This window comes from Emydura macquarii, unplaced genomic scaffold, assembly GCF_026122565.2.
Source record: "Emydura macquarii macquarii isolate MOO-44397 ecotype Brisbane River unplaced genomic scaffold, CSIRO-AGI_Emac_v2 contig_3506, whole genome shotgun sequence".
Lineage (NCBI taxonomy): Eukaryota > Metazoa > Chordata > Testudines > Chelidae > Emydura > Emydura macquarii.
The window spans coordinates 1,379,361-1,396,266 of NW_027133643.1; the positions used below are offsets into that span (position 1 = coordinate 1,379,361).

The 16,906-nt window shown below is 42.8% G+C and overlaps 1 protein-coding gene across 6 annotated transcripts in view; it reads right to left on the bottom strand.

Annotated features, from left to right (window-relative positions):
* SPATA6 (spermatogenesis associated 6) overlaps positions 1-15,838 on the bottom strand; it is a 47,925-nt gene extending 32,087 nt beyond the window's left edge. For 2 of the 6 annotated variants that reach the window (XM_067535517.1, XM_067535518.1), the window contains exons 1-6: positions 15,618-15,838; positions 11,119-11,256; positions 9,030-9,078; positions 7,067-7,108; positions 5,245-5,369; positions 398-478 (exon numbers count right to left, since the gene is read on the bottom strand). In XM_067535517.1, coding sequence (XP_067391618.1) covers positions 398-478; positions 5,245-5,369; positions 7,067-7,108; positions 9,030-9,078; positions 11,119-11,256; positions 15,618-15,665 — 483 coding nt within the window. In that variant the 5' untranslated portion in view covers positions 15,666-15,838. The remainder of the gene's footprint in view (positions 1-397; positions 479-5,244; positions 5,370-7,066; positions 7,109-9,029; positions 9,079-11,118; positions 11,257-15,617) is intronic. The other 4 variants (XM_067535516.1, XM_067535513.1, XM_067535514.1 and 1 more) reach the window with 4 other exon arrangements.
* Between the last annotated feature and the right edge of the window lie 1,068 nt (positions 15,839-16,906).

A 16,906-nucleotide genomic window follows, 5' to 3' on the forward strand; every position in this document is an offset into this window, starting at 1 on the left:
ATAATTTCTAAAGATAATTAAAATTATGGTGTTTGTATTGTTTTGTTTTTAATAGTTTGTCATCTCCAGGTTCACCCAGCTACTATTAGATAACAATGAGACAGCATCTTCCCAACTCTACACACCACAGGGACTCACCTCAAATGATCATAGGACATGGCAGCTGTTAATTGTTTCGTATTCAAGGAACTCCCAGCACCTACAGTCATGCACCAAGCTTACTCTTTACTCATGCTTGATTAAAAATGTAATCAAGTTGTCTAGCACCTTTGACATCTGTTTTACCCACACAAAAGAATGAAAAAAGTTTGTATGGAGTAGCACATGCAAAAATTTGACAGCATAACTATCCATTTGAAACTAGAAATTAAATCACAAACAGTTAAATTATGCTAACCTGTACATGACTCCTTTCTGAACTTAACAGACTTTCTGTAATAAGGAAGCTTGTAGAAAATCTCAATTTTGGTGCAATTCCCTAGAAGAGACACAATAATTGAACATCAAGCTCCAACTAAAGATAAAGGGTATCAAAGAAATAAATGTCACCTAATGTAACTAACCATTCCTAATTTTAAACCATTTCCTTTGTTAATTTCAGCCTTTAATAAAGATAATTAGAAAAGACAGAACAGCAATGGTAAATGTCAAGAAGATAACATTTGCATTTCTGACAATTCAATTACAGATGATTACATTGCTTTTGTACAACAATTAAGGTCTGACTTTTATTTCAATATATTTCTATGTCAAAAGCAGTTTTAAAGATTTTCATGTCATGTTACAGCATCAATAAAAAAGCAAGTAATGCTTTACAAGTTTCATTCATACTGACTTTGCAAACTTATTTATAAACACAATACTGCTTGTGGTTTCTGTTTCTTATACTAAAACTAATGCTTTTCAATTTATTTATATTTGAAATTTTGGTATTCATTTTTTCTAACATTATACACAATCAGTGAATACAGACTTAAGGGCCATACCATGTTCTGTACATCAACAGACAGGGGGACCCATCTACACATGCATCTTTCTCAGCAGAGCAGAAGAGAGCTAGTGGTTGGATATCCCTAGGGACCATCATCCACCACCCCTCTAAGTACCACACATATATTCAGGTGCAGATCCCCAGAGGATGCTGTTGGCATAGGGGTCTGAACATAGAAATGAAGGGGAGAGAAGACAGGAGGGTGAGGGTTGGGACATCCTGCAGGACAGTTGGTACAGTCTGGACTCCTGGGCACTGCCGCAGGTAGGGAGAAGGTGCTCTACCAGAGAAAGACCCAGGGGCTTTGGATTTAGTATGGAAGTATGGAGGCAAACGACATCTGCACCCATGACTCTCATGTGTCTCCAGTAGCGCCCCAAGATCAGAGATTTCAAGGGAGACTTCTTCCATTTTGAACCCTGTGCCCCTCACCATAAGAATTTTGGGGGAACTCCCTGAGGGAGACCTTTCTCTGCCTCTCCTTCCACACACCTACACCATTAATTTTCTCGTCCTCCATACCCCTAGGAGATGGCATGATCTGGCTCCATGCTAGACTACTACAATCAGAAATACAAGAGACAGAAATGCCAAACATGATCACCATTACCTTTAGCTGTGACAATTATCAGAGCCCTGGATGATGGCAAATTCAATTTAGGTGGTTAATTTTAGTGAAAAAGTCAAACCACAGGGTATAAACACATCTTAAAGCTGACCTTTAATCAGCATTCATTTTTATTATCTAAATGAATTATCAACTGTCATCAACTGTCTAAAAAGGAGCAAATTAGAATTAGTATATCTGCTATGAAAAGCCTCAGTAGAGAGCCCACTGTTCTTAAAGAGACCAAGAATTATTACAGAATCTTTCCAAGTTTGTACTTAAGATGATACAAAACAGCTCTTCAGTCAACAAAGAAACTGTTACTTGACAACAAGCTTGGACTAGATATTATGGACTTGACCTAGATGTTATGGTAACAGATGCCTCAGAAGCACCCATATCAGACTAGCAGAAAGAAGGGACAAAAGACTCTCAACCCCTTCGTGCAACTCACAACCCTGCCACTGATTTGAGGGTCTAGGCATCCTGGGCAAATTACTCAGCTTCTCTGTGCCGACTGTTTACCCACCTGTCAAATGGTATAAAACGAACAGGATCACAGGAATGCTATAAAGCTAGTTAATGCTTATAAAGGACTTTGGAAGCATCACATGACAGGTTTGTAACTCTTAGCAGTAAGAGGAAAAGCAGTCTGCATTTAAAAAATAAATAAAATAAAATAAAAGCTCCCCAAACTGGGACTCTAATGAAAAATACTGGAGGAGAGAAAAGGTCTGTTTAAGTGATGCTGCAAATATTGCACAGAGGGGGAAGATTGTGACTGCTAATATACCGTACTATCAGAATAGGTTAATCATGTTCTTAGAGGTGAGGTCTCAACAGAAATGTTGAAGAGTCAGCAAAAGCATCAGCAGGGCAACACCAGACCAGGAAAAAGGAAATAAAACTGTTCTCAGAGAGAGAACTCCAGGAATGCCTTGTATTCTTATTGTGTGTGTGTTCTGAGCCTCGTAAGCCATTTAGCTAGAGACATTATCAGCCAAGTGCCAGCTTTCTGGAGGAGTTCTGATATTCTGATCTTGGATTCTTTCCACCAGGCAGCTTAGCAGTGCTAATCAGATATTGCTTGTCACTGCCTAGCTGAAGTCCAGAACAGTAACTTTGCTTTTGCTACCTTTAGTTTTAATAAAAGAAAAAGTTATTGGGCAAAGCACTTTGGTAGCATAGGTGTCAGTCAAATATACTTATTATTGCTGCTGATTATAACTTCTCTTGTGGGAAGAAGTCATTAACTAGTGTGAAAATAAGGTGAGTAGTTTTGGTTCTCAAGATCATGATTAATATTTTACCTTTTGCCATAAAATGTACATACATTACTTGCTGCCAACAAGGACAGCAAGTATATCTCACTGGTACAGCTTAGGGAACACCTCTCACCCAAGAGGGAAGATAGAGGGGCACGCAGAAGCACCCATCATTCCACACCTCAGGAATCCGAAGCAGTTCGGAGGGTAGAGGGAGACCCACCTGACAAGAGACACAGCTGGTGGCAGGGATCTGGGAAGGAACACTTGTGACTCTTCCATCTTGATTTGGAAGGGGAGGTTGTTTCCCTCATGGCTGCCCATGCCATCAGCTACAGAAAGGAGACAAATCCTCCAGCCCACATCCTTCCCCCCCCACCCCCCCAATTGTCTACATTATTCTTGGGGCATGACCATTACTCTCTACTCCTTCTAAACCATCCCAGGTTTCTGGGAGGGAGGAGGCTCACATGCTTCACCATCTAAACAGTTTCACATGCTTTCCTGGGGGTGAGAGATACTGGAGCACTTTTCTCATTCCAGTCATTTTAGGGCTGCTATAGCTCATCATGCAGCTACCAATGCCCCAGCTGGCTCCGCTCGACACATCAACAAGGATGAAAGGCCCTAAAGCACAGCAGAACTATGCTGGCTCATGACAGTGAATGTTGCAAAGAGCCAACTATCTGGACACTTGGATCTCAAAGCGGGAGACAGCCTTTCAAAATAAATACAAATACAAAAGCATTTGATTTACCATCAAGAACTCTGGGAGAAGTGAATTAGCTTTTCAGTGCAATGAAAGAACTCCAAATTGTCATTTAAAAAAATTATTTTGTAATGAGCTTCAGATTCAATACTACTCAACTGTCCATTTTCCTTAAATCCTAAACAGCAAGGTGTAATAGGGCTATATTTCATTTGAGGAAAAACCTTCTTACTAATATTAGAAATGAACCTAATACAGTATGATTTGCTTTTATATTGTTTCTATCATCAGACTGAATAGTATTTGATAACATGCAGATAGGACGTTAAAAAAAGGTATGTATGAAACAGGTATTGTGCAATCTTCCAAAACAAGATGCAGCTCTGTATTGAATTTTGATATAAAAACGCTCCTGCTCCAATTGTGGATTGGTTATAAGCAGGCTTCGGATTTCATCACATGATGTTTCGGTTTTGTGGTATAGGAAGAATTGCTTAGACATATGTATGCCAACTCACACAACTAAGTGTTCATTTAAGCAAAGTTCATTCAGATACAACCTACCTATCATCATAACCCTATCTGTTCAACTCAACTCATTCAGATGAAGTATGCTACCTCTAACCACCAAATTAGCACCTTTATTGACAGGGTGATTTTCAGGTTGGTCTTATGGGGCAGAGTGTACCAGCAGCAAGCCATTTTTGGCCTTTAATCATTATTTTAAGAAATTCAGTAGTAACTGACAGGACAATTGAGCCCCAAATCATCCAATCTCAGTGTTCTGTCACTTTAATGATACAATTATATCAAATTAAGAAAAAGCACAGTTCCCCAAGGTATTTCCTTTAAAGTTGCTTTCAGGACTATCCCATTCCCATCTGAGAATCATCAGCTTCAACACCTACCAAAGGACAGGTTGAGACCAAACTTATTTTCACTTAGTGAACACTTGAGCCCATAACTCCAAAAAATTAATGCTAATTCATTCTATTCACTTAGCCACACTTAGGCTTTCTCAAAAGCCATAATAACTGAGGGGCAATTGGCAGTTTCTAAAATGGCTTAGCCAGACAGTGTAAATGGGGGCTGAAGACAGTTTGACAAATAAGTGATAGAAGGGAAAATCAAAGCAATAACAGTGCCTTAACCAAACTGAAATACAGGTGATGATGATTACTCATTCTTATTGTGAGAGATCCCTCAGGCCCTAATGATTGCTGGAGGGCCAGGGTGCACAGTGCTTACAAACTGAAAGGTCAACTGACCTTGACCCAGAGGGATTAGGATGTAACTTGAGACAAAATGCAACAAAAAGAGTAAGTGGGAAAGAGAATTACCAAAATAAGTATGTCCTGTTACATAGTACTAAACCTATCTTCCCACCTACTGGATGGGTGAAAAAGGGGTAAAAAGACCATGGTACTATATTGCAAATCAATCTAGATACTCACTTGTTCACATTATACAAGTACAGTTTGCACCTCAAGTTAAAAATAACATTTCCAGCAGACAGATTCTATCTTCACAAGGTTCAGCCTTGGATTAGTATTTGCCATTTCAGGGATTGAATTATCAGCCACTAGTAATCACTTTTGGCTTGAGGTAGTTCCTGAGGCTGTTCCTGTGAAGCACACTGTATCATAAATACAATACACAGATAGGCACTTACTGTGAAACTAGCAGACCTCTTCATTAAAACTTCACGATCTGAACCATGGCGCCCACGAGTAAGCTTAGGGTCAGGGAACAGGAAATCTCTTGTATTTTCTTCATAAGTGGCTAGAATTTCTCCCACTAAAAGGAAATATGTACTAATTTATTGGGCAACTGTTGTACACTGTAGACACATGCACAAGACTATAATGACACTAGTACAACTTTTTATCTTTACAAATTAAGAGTAAACTCTTACTACACTAAGGCATAAACTCTCTGATTAAAGTGGGGCTATGCCCAACAGCAAGAATGTGCAGGATCGACCCCTTAAGCACCTTCTACTGAATAGTGTATCAAATTTATGTAAAGCACACTGCCTTTGTTGCACTAAGACAATGATTCGCAACCAGGGGTACACATACTCCTAGGGGTACGCAGAGGGTACATCAACTCATCTAAATATTAACCTAGTTTTACAACAGGCAACATAAAAAGCACTAGCGAAGTCAGTACAAACTAAAATTTCATATAATGACTTGTTTTTACTGCTCTATATACTATACACTGAAATGCAAGTACAATAATTATATTCCAATTGATTTATTTTATAATGACATGGTAAAAATGAGCAAGTGAGCAATTTTTCAGTAATAGAGTGCTGTGACACTTTTGTATTTTTATTTTGTAAGCAAGTGTTTTAAGTGAAGTGAATGTTGGGGTATGCAAGGCAAATCAGACTCCTGAAAGGGATAAGGTAGTCTTGAAAGGTTGAGAGCCGCTACACTAAGAGAAATGCGAGAGCTTCTCCTACAACATTTATTCAGTTTCTTTCCTTCTTCCTTTTCTCCTATGCACAGCCAATGATTTTCTAACAGCAGTCAATTTCATGTGTTATTCTGTATTATAGAACAATTACGGTTATTAAGAAGAGATTTATACAACTGTCAGAAAGGAATTTAGGTACAATCAAAGAGTATTTCAAAATCCTCAAATCTTTTCTTTAAGGAAAAAACACAAAATAGATTATGTAAACCTTTCAAATTATTCTACCAGTCACTTTGCCAAATGTCCATTATAAGCTCTCTCTCCTCCTAGAATCTCCTATCCTCCCACAACAACAAAATCCACACTAAGTTTGTTTCTTTGTGTAAATATCCCACTGAGCCACCAAGAGAAACAAATATTTCTTTGCTTGCTCTGCTGTTATTAAGAACTTGCAACTATGGGTGCTTTTAATTTCCAGAGCTCTCAAATAAGTCCTCATTCAAACTCTATTTTATTTCCAATAAAATGCAGATTTATATTATCCATGGGAACATTCGAATTTCATTAAGAAAGATTTTTTTTATAATCACACAAACCTATAACAGAAGTATGACAAATCACTGTTTATTATCTTCACCTCTCCCCAGACCTGTAATATTTATAGCGTGGATAAGGGTTTTCCCAGTGGTCACGATTAAAATTAAAAAAAAAAAAAAAAGTGTCATTTTGAGAACAAGATTATGCACTTTGAAACCCTATAGGCTGACACACCGCAAGTGAATTTTGATGCCTTTAATAAATGTGCATTGAGTAATTTTGGTTTATTTTCAATTTTTAAAGTATTATCACTTTTGTAAGCCTGAGTATGGTACATTTCAATATTTAGCTTTATTCTCTTTCAAACATGAGATCCTCTTGATCTATTAACATTTTATATTCAAAGGACTATTTGTTGAAGAGCTTTTTACTTTGTTTGTGTGTTGAGAAAAGGGATTGTACTGTAATGGGCTGTATCCTCATGGAAATTCACCTATTAAACTGTATAATTTAAGAAGAGATTGATACAATACCTGGAGGAACAAGTTGTATTAGTTCAAGTACTGCTGTGTCAACTAGAAAGGAAAAAAAGGTTTTTCATAAGTCAAAAAATAAACTATAATCAGAAGTAATTTTGATATGCAAAGTACAAGAGGAACCATTCACTAATTAACCATCTCAACATTGTATATGCTAATATAGCAAGTACAATTATGATGTACCAATAATTAAAGCAGATTATGAACACTTTATATGAATACTACAAATCTAGTCGAAACCAATGGAGTCCTTAGGCACTACCACAATACAAATAAATTATTGGCTCAAGTTTCTAATGGACACTGTCAAGCCTGGCAGCAGATGGGCTCAATCTTTTGTGGAAACTAGAGAAGTTGTGAAGTTGGGTCCAGTTTCGCACTATAATTCTTGCAAAGTTTGAGGGGGCCTAGAGATTTGGAGTTTTGGTTCAGGCACAATACTATTTTCACATGATTCATCGTGCTCAACGTACGGCAGCACTGCTTATTGTGGAGTCACTCTGTTCAAAAAAATCACTAACATGTAAAAACAACGAGAGTCCTGTAGCACCTTAAAGACAAGTTAGTCTTTAAGGTGCTACAGGACTCCTGTTGTTTTTGCTGCATACAGACTAATACAGACTAACACGGCTACCCCTCTGAAACCACCATTTAACAAGGTAAAACACTCATTGAAATTCAAAGTATTTGAACATAGTTTGCTATATGTGAACAGTTTGTTGCGTACATGAAGTCTTTTGGTGCTTGTGACTACCAGTTACATTTTAACTGTTTTGAATTTCTCTCTCTCTTGAATACACTAGAAGAAATGTATAATTTTAGAGATTTCTGGCCGAGACCTCTTCTTTATCAGTATTCCTGGTAAGTTATTACTGTCAAAAAAAGCCATCGCATCTTCTAAAACTTTCCTAAGCTCACATTTAAAGGATCACTTTGAGCAATGACTATTTCATTTAATGGTCACACATATTTGTAGCAGACAGAGTACTGATCTTTGTTCAGCTGCCAGTGTTTCAAGGAGATAATGAGAATGTTTTCCTGTTCCCTCAACTCTCAAAAGTATCTTTAGATTCCATATTAATAATATGATATTACCACTAAGGGCTAGATCCACAAAGGGATTCAAGTGCCTAAATGCCACTTTAGGCAGCTAAGTTTCAAACTTTAGATCCTCAAAACCCCTGCTCAGTGGCTATCTAACCCCATAGGAACCAAAGTTCCCCAGACACCTAAGTTTCCATAAAAAGTCTCCTAAGCATCTAAATTTCTGCCTGTGGGCATGAACAAAACCATTTAAGTCCTGATACTGCTGAGCAGTTCAGAACCTAGCTCACACAAGTCGTGGACAGATTCATAAACTAAGCATTCCCCCATCTCTCTCATCTGCAGGGCCTGATTCAATAGGCATGCTCAGAGCATGCCTTACCAGCACAGAAGACAGCCAAAAGAGAGGAGACAGCGCTTGGCCTCAGTGGTCAGGGCACTCACCCAGGATGTGGAAGACCCATGCACAAACCCCCATTCTGCCTGATGCGGAGCAGGGGTTTCAACCCAGGTCTCTCCCCCTCAGGTGAGTGCTCTAACCACTATGGCACTATGCTATACTGTGTTCTTGGGTAGGTCTCAATCTCTTCTGCTACAGCTGTTCTACTTTGTATGAAATACTGAAATATTCCTTGAAGCAGGGACTGGACTGGAGTCTTCCAGGTAAGAGCGCGAACCACTAGGAGACAATCTCTCTCTCTCTCTCTCGCCCCAAGACTATTTTTAAGGGACTTAACACCCCAATTCATAGTATACAGAATCTAAGCGCCTAAATCATGGCTGTGAATTCTGCTAGGCAGCAGAATGCCTAAATGTTAGGCACCACAACGCTGAGCCTACGCCTTTTTTCTGAAGTTCTAGCCCTAGGTGCATACAATATAAATGTATATATTTAAAAAAGCAAAAAACTCACATTCAAGTAGCTCAACAAGTTCTCCAGGATCAACTACATCAGTAAATACCTAAAACAAAAGATTAAAAAAATGTAATGGTCACATTTGATAAGAAATAACAGATGCACTTAGAGAAAACTGAAGTTTACCTTTGATTCTGATTATTACAAACAGTACTATTCCCCAATGGGAAAAAAAAAACCAGACAGTTGAAATTATAACCTGGCACTAAGACAGATAATCCATTTATTAGAAAGACAGCACTTTTGGTTATCTGATTTCTAACCATTTAAAGATTCTTCCTCTCCACTTACAGCTACCATAAATAAAGAGCCAATAACATGAAAATGCAAGGGCAGTCTGCACAAATTTCAACAGTGGAAAAGACAAATAGCTGATCTTGTTAGAAAAGTTCATTCTTCATCTTTCACTGAAAAAGATTAAAGGGACAACATCAGCAACTTTTAAAATTGTTGGGTTTTTTACACTTGAGCGATCCCATGATTATCTTAGATATTTGAAAATAGAATTAATCTCCTCTTGCTTTTTCTTCTTTCCATTTGTATAATGTTGATTCTTCTTCTGGCACTTGTAACTGAACTGAAAATAACATGGCACATTTCAATTACTATTTTGTTTGCGCACAACTGTTACTGATCATGTCAGCACCACTCTGGGAATACTGTTCATTCACTAACTATGGCTGTAAAGCCAGAAAGGGCAGCTCTTCAATACATTTTTGCAGGTCCTGAAAAAATAGTGACTAGTTTTTTATTATAATTCCTAGGGGAAAATAGATTACGAAGTTATACTTCAGTGGAGAAGCTCTTCTGCAGTTTAAGTTGCAAACCATGTCAGAAGTGTGTTCTATTGACAATACGCTAAGTTTACACCTTCAGAATACAGACTGTAATATTACAGACTCTTTCAATGAGACTTTTAAACAAGCACTGCATCTAATTAGAAGGCAAACAGCAATTTTAGCTGAAGAAAGTGGTGCTGGAGGTTCAGTGGCTGATACTCTTCCCTCTGATTCAGGGAATTCCCTCTGATTCCCTCTTCCCTCTGAGCCAGTGCCTCCGCATACCATTCAGGGCCCTCCTACTACTGGAGGTACCAAACTTTTGAGGATATGTAAAAGTAGAGAGCCTGAATACCTACAGCTATTAAATGAAACTCTTTGTATAAGCATGGATGTTATTCCCAGGGCTCTGGCTAAATTCCTACTTAAGCAATTGCACTCTATAAATACACCTAGATTTCTCCCCAAGTTTCAATTGGATACAGTATTCTGCACCTCCTGTCCTAAGTTGTTTTGTAGTGTGGCCGTGCACTATTAAATAGCTGCTGTGTTCCATTTCCACCCTGCTTTTCAGCAGTGGCTGAATTATCCCTCTACATGCCTTACCTATCTCACAAGATTTTGTTGAGGCTTAATTAGTCAGTCTTTGAAAGTGCTTTGGGATACTTGGATGAAAAGCACTAGAGACGTGCAAAGTATTGTTATTCATGAATAGTCAAAAACGGAATCAAGTTTGTAAGGTATCGCATTTCATTATTCCTATGGTACTCACAATGAAACTAGTAGGGACACCGAGAGATGATAGGCAACTGTAAATTACCAAGCTATAGTGCAATCAAGGGAGCTCTTGTGACATCAAACCACGAAAGAACAGCTCATATGGAGAATGCTGTCACCAGAAAGCCCAAGCTCATATTCCATCTTTTTGCTATAGATTTGTTTTTTTTTTAAATCTAACTCTTGATTTTTAATTTTCATTCTTCTCCCTATTCCCTAGTTTTACTTTCCTTTTTGACCTACTTTTAAGCAGCATAACACTTGGAAGGAACTAAGAGAAGCTACTGAAAAAGGTCATTTAATAAAAGAAGAAAAGACAAAAGCTTAAAAGTCCTCAGGATATACTTCGGTCGTATGTTTCACAAACCTTTTTTTTAATTACTATATCTGTAATGAAGAAACAAATACGTCTTTTGTGTTGAACAGATGCATTAATCAGTAATAACACAATATTTCCAGTGCGATCATTTGTGTTTGGGGATTCCGGTTCTTTGTTTTTTAAATGCTTGTGTCCGAAGTTATGATCTTACCTTTTCAAATATTAGTTTCTCTTCTAAGAAGAGTGGAAATGCTGCAGGGACACACTGAGTCTTTTTGTACTGTCCAAATACACAGACGCTGAGATAGAGCTCATTTTTGTCTTTCAGCAATACTCCAGGGCAAGTTATCTGGAAGAACAACGTATTCATTATACAAACTGAGCTTCAGCATTAAAATTAATGGTTATATTTGGGAGGAAAAAAATGGAATGGGCTAAGATGAAAATAGTTGTTTGTTGGGAACCAAATGGTAACAGATTTTAGTGGCACACACTCCTTTTCTAAAGTAATTCTAGCTGTACTTACTGGCTGGGGCAAATGCTTATAGTTTTTAAATTCTCCTCTAGCGTAAGCAGTCACAGCTCCATTGGCTGAAGTTAACTCCTCAGTTTTAGGGTCACACTTTATAATGGTGTTCACGATCCACAACATGTAATCACTAAGGGCTATATCAAGCAAACAGCTGACACACGAGAGATATCCAAAGCATGCCCCAAGTGCCAAAAGCTGCCTGAGTCCTAAAATATAGCCTCCCGGCAGTGAGGACTCAGCTGATGAACTGCTGGTTTTTATTGCTTGTGAACTAATTCAGTCTGCTGAAGAAAGGTACATTTGTTTCAGGGTTGGATTTTTTTTTTAAGTTTATGTAAATGTATGTAGGAATTAGGTGTAGCTCTAGGCCTCCTGGAAAGTTGCCAATGCAATTCCTAATGTTGCAAAGTTTGGGTAGCCCGGAGGGGGAATCAAAGGAAGACTGGACTTTTTGCTAGAGTGCTGCTCCTGGACGTTGTTGGTGGTGGCCGCCACAGCATTATCTTTCACATCTATTTCTAACTAATAGGTTTAGTTCTCTGGCTAGTGAGCATCTTGTAAATTTTTTCAAGCTGTACTGTACATCACACAATTCTTAGCTGTTCTCTCACATTAAGAACACACACAAATCTCTTCCACACAACTATGTTATTTTCTCCAAATCAGATGGTTCTACTGTGTGATCCAGCCAAAGAATTCCTAGTCACCTTTCACTTCAGTTTATGCTGCTCCTATATTATCACAGTACTATAAATGTGAGGTTGCCTCTTGCAACACAAGCTGCAGAAGAAGCAGTGCTCAGATTTTCAATTGCCAGCTAGAGGAGAAAGGGAGCAGAGTGACAAGTTAAGTGAGGTATATTTGCTACAGTTCTCCTTCTCTCAGATGAACATTTTGCACGAGGAATCCCTGTTGGACCTAAAGAAAGATTCTTCATGTACCGCAGAAAAATAATCCATGAATGAAAGAAACTATGGAGGCTAAATCCAATAGCCAGTGGAATTTAATGGGGACTAAATGTGGTCTAAAACAAGAATGTCTGTCAAAATAGATATTAGCTAAGCAAAAGGCTTCCCTCTCTAAGAGCTATTATCTCTGATGAAAGGCACCAGGTTAACAGTCCTAAAGATGGAAGCAAATCTGCCAAGTATTACACCTCTTGCATTAAATTCATGCATTCAGAAGCATGAATGCAAGACACTTACCCATGCAGCACCTTGCAGCCTAGGAGAAGATTCCCTGAGCTACAAACTAAAAAAACCAAGAGTTTTAGCCTCAGCTCTTCAACTGACTGTTCTTAATATTTCTGGGCACTTCACAACCCTTAATAACCAAGGGCTCATCTCTTTACCTTCGAGGAGGCAGCGAGCATTCCCCCCTTTGACAGATAAGAAAAATGAAAGCTTGAAGGAAGTCACTGAAGGCAGAGCTGGAACAGAATCCAGGTCTCCAATCTGATAGACCCCAAGATCCATCCAGTTTGCCAGATGGCCTAGCCGATTAAATTAAGTCCTTCCCAGATTAGGGTTCAGGTATGCTGGAAGCTTGCACTTCTGCTGCCCTGTAGATAAACTGAGGGCTTTGTTTAGCAGAGCTGCAAAAGCATACATCTACAATTTTTAAAGGCAGCTGAAGGGTATATATCAGTGAATTGCAAAAGGTGCATCTTTGCTCACTAAATAAGTTCCACAAAACGTCACATGGCCTGTACAGACCTTGGCAGCAACGCTAAAGCTCCTATTTGATCGCATCTCTTCAGGACAAGAGACAGTTTTATTCTGTTTTGTTACATGCTATATAAAAATATGTTAATATTATCCCCAAGACAAGTATAGTTAAGAGAGTGCCAGTGCTATGCACACACGGAGCTCAGAACTGACCTGGAGGGACCACCAGTAAAGGTAACAAACTAGATCAACATCCGTACCCATTCAATTTGTGCCTTCTGTGCCAAGATTACCAAAAAGGTGGGAATTCGTGTTAACAGTGGTCTTGTGATATAATAAACATCCAATAAGAAATGGAATGAGACCCACTAAACTCATATCACATAAGGGGGCAATATATTATAATGAACCAGGATCTCCTTTCAAGAGGAGTCCCTGTGTTTGGTTTTACTTGCAGTTTTAGGACTGTGTTGTGTATATTTAACTAACTCCAGTCTCTGGGCTTCAAAAATCCACTTGCCTACTCTCTACTAACAAATAAGAAGCTGTCAGTGTCAAGGACAAATGACACCCATCAACTCCTACAGTTTTCACTTACAATAAGGTTCTAGCCAAAAGTAATCTTCCAAATGCGAATGGAATGTAAATAGGTGCAACGCTAGCTTCCTTAGCCCGCAGATACAGCTCCAGTAATTCATCATGCTGCTGCAGGTGAGAACTCTCTAGCCAGCAGTGAAATGAAGAATCACGTGACTCACTCTGCAGATACTTGGGAAAGGTCAGCGCAGCAGCAAAGGCAGGCACTGAAGCTATTCTCTAGGAAGAGGCCTTCAGAACCAAGGCTGGCAGATGTAACTGAAAAGCCCCCTTTCATTGCAACCTGGAATCCTGAAGGAGGGGAGAGTAGGAAATACCCCTAATTCCAGCAGCCAGAGACTGAAGGAGTAGGGGATATCCTTCCCTGCACTCCCCTTACAGCACCCAGAACCTGGGGTGGGAGGAAAAACAGAGAGAAAATACTATTGTAGTTCTTCTTTCCAGCAGCCAAAAGAGGTGCTTTTTGGAACTGGCAGGGGAAAGAGTAGGGAAGGGAGTTATATTTATCCGAAAGCCATAGATACAGGCTGATACGATGGCTGCCATACCTGGGCACCTGTAGGAAAGCAAGTACCTTCCCTATCCTTCATAGGATAACAGGTACACGCTCATGTGGCTGTTTTAGAGCAAACCAAGTACCAGCAGTGGGAATAAATCAGTACCAGGAACACTAGCTCCATCTCCACCATCGCCTCTAACTGACAATGTGAGGACAATGAATTTTCATATCTTGGCTGGTGTCCAGGATATTTGTGTGTGTGTGAACTGCATTCAGGAACTAGTGGGCCGATATTACCTATAGATCAAAGCTGCTCATACCAAGTCAACCATAATCCCAAGGTCACTTTGCCAGCTGGTAAGCAAAGTGTCTCAGAAGGTCTATAAATTATGGTGGGGGATCACGGGAAGAGACAGCTATGTAGAGTAAAGCGGAATATATGTATGTGGGGTGACCAGATGTCCCAGTTTTATAGGGACAGTCCCAAAATTCAGGGGGATGAGAGGGGGATTCTTACATAGGTGCCTATTACCCATCACCCCATCTCGATTTTTCACACTTGCTAGCTGGTCATCCTAATACGTATGCTACTTTGAGCGGTCACAGGTGAGGTCACAGGACTGCCCCGTAACATCTCAATTCACAGGAGTCACCTGCAGAAATATGCGGATCTTCATTGCAGCTGGATTCAGCCCCTGCATCTCAGGAAGACAAAGCCCTGCCCTGCCCTGCCCTGCCCTGCACACAAGTGGGTGGGCGGACGCTACTCCCAGCTGACGAGAGAGAAAACATCCCCATGGACACGGCTAGTGACGAGGGTCCGCGGACACAACCAGGGCACAAGTTCAGCCCCGAGGAGGAACGGCAGGGCGGGAGTTTCCGCCAGAAGGGCAGGATCGCTTCCCCTTGCACGCTTTGCATCAAAAATACCAGCCGATAAATTAATTTAACCCGCCCCCGGATCTGGGCGAGTTTCATCCCGAGGAGGAATCGGCTCCTCCGCCTCCCGGGCAGGGGCGGGGCGGGGCGGGGCGGAGGCAGAGCCGCCCGCGGGCTGCCACGGGAGGAGGCGGCTGAAACTAACGGCCCGGCCACCCATCACCGCAGAAGCGGGCCCGGGGGGGATTTGAGCTGCCGCCATGGCGACCCCGGGGTCGGAGGCAGCTCCGGCGGGGCCAGCTCGGACCGGACCACCCCCCCAGCGCCGGTCCCCCCCCCCCCCCCCCCCCGGGCCGGCCGGAGAGAGGGGAATGAGCGCGGGCCTCCCGGGTTCTGCGACCCCGGCCTCTCCGTGCCTCAGTTTCCCCGCTGGCCCCAGCGCTAAGGGCACCCCGCCGGGCAGCGGGAGGGGGGGGGGGTGAGAGGAGCCGGGAGCCCCTCCCCCGCGCCAGCCGGGCCGCCCCCCGCCCACTCACCGAACGGAGCTCCAGCTCCAGGCCGCAGACCAGCGCCTTCCGCGGCATTGGGGGGCCCGGCGGCTGCCCGCGGCCCTGGCCGGAGGGGGAGGGCGGCTCGGGGCCCGCACAGGATGCGCCGCGCCGCTCGCTCGGCCCCGCCCGCAGGGACCGACGCCGTCGTCGTGGCAACCGGAACGTTTCCGGACGCGGGGCTCTGTGGCCTAGGGCGGGCCTCGGGGAATGACGTTCGAGCCGTGGGCGGGGCCCAGAGCAAGCCAACCCACTTCCTCCCCTTCCCCCCCGGGCCGCAGCTGAGCGCATGCGCAATAGGCTGAGCCTGGTAGCCGGCTAGCGCCCCCTGCAGAGGGCTCGAGACTAAGGCAGGAGGCAGAGCGCTGGTCCTTAGACTCCAGCACACCAACCCGCCCCCCCACCGGCTGTAGGGCAGGCGTCACTGCTGGGCTCCCCACCTTGCACCCCGCTGCCCATGCACTGCTCCACCCACCCACCCACGTGCCGCCCCCTGCAGCTGTGATCTCCCTACACCCCCCTTTACCCCTCACCCGCACCCCACTGCTCTGACCTCAACATGCGCCCTGCTGCTCGTGCACCGGCCCTGCACCCACCCGCACCCCCTTACCCTGCACGGCAGCCTACAGCTGTGATCCCCTCCCCACACCACCCCGGCACCCCACTGCTGTGACCTGACCCTGCACCGTGCCCCCCATCCCTCTCCCTCCCTCTCTTCCCACGCCGCTCTTGCGAGCCCCTCCCTGCACCCCGCTCTGCCCCCTCACCCGACCCCTACAGTCTGCATCCCACTGCCCTGACACCCTCTCCCAGCCATGCATTGGCCCTAGCCCCCCTCCTGCTGTGATCCCCAGTTTGCACCCACACCCCCTTCCTCCCTGCTTGCACCCCACTGTTCATGCATCACCCTGCACCCCACTGCTGTAATTTCCACACTGGCCCCTACTTGCAGCCAGTCCCACTGCGCCCTGCAGCTAACCCTGGCCTGCTCACCAGCAGACACATTCCCAGCATCCCCTGGTCTAGCCCCTCCCATACTCCTCTGCACTGCTCCTACCCGTGCTCACTTCCCCCATCCCCTGCAGCACTAGCGCCTCCCCCTGGTCCCTCCAGGCACTAATCGCCACGTTCTCTCTGCACCCCAACACCTGCATGTGTGACAGCTGGCTGCCGCCTGCAACTGAAGCAGGGACCTTCTTGCCCCAGGTGCATCCAACCTATTTGTTGTGGCTGAGGCAAAAAGGGGAATACAACACATTCTGACCAGTGGGTGGGAC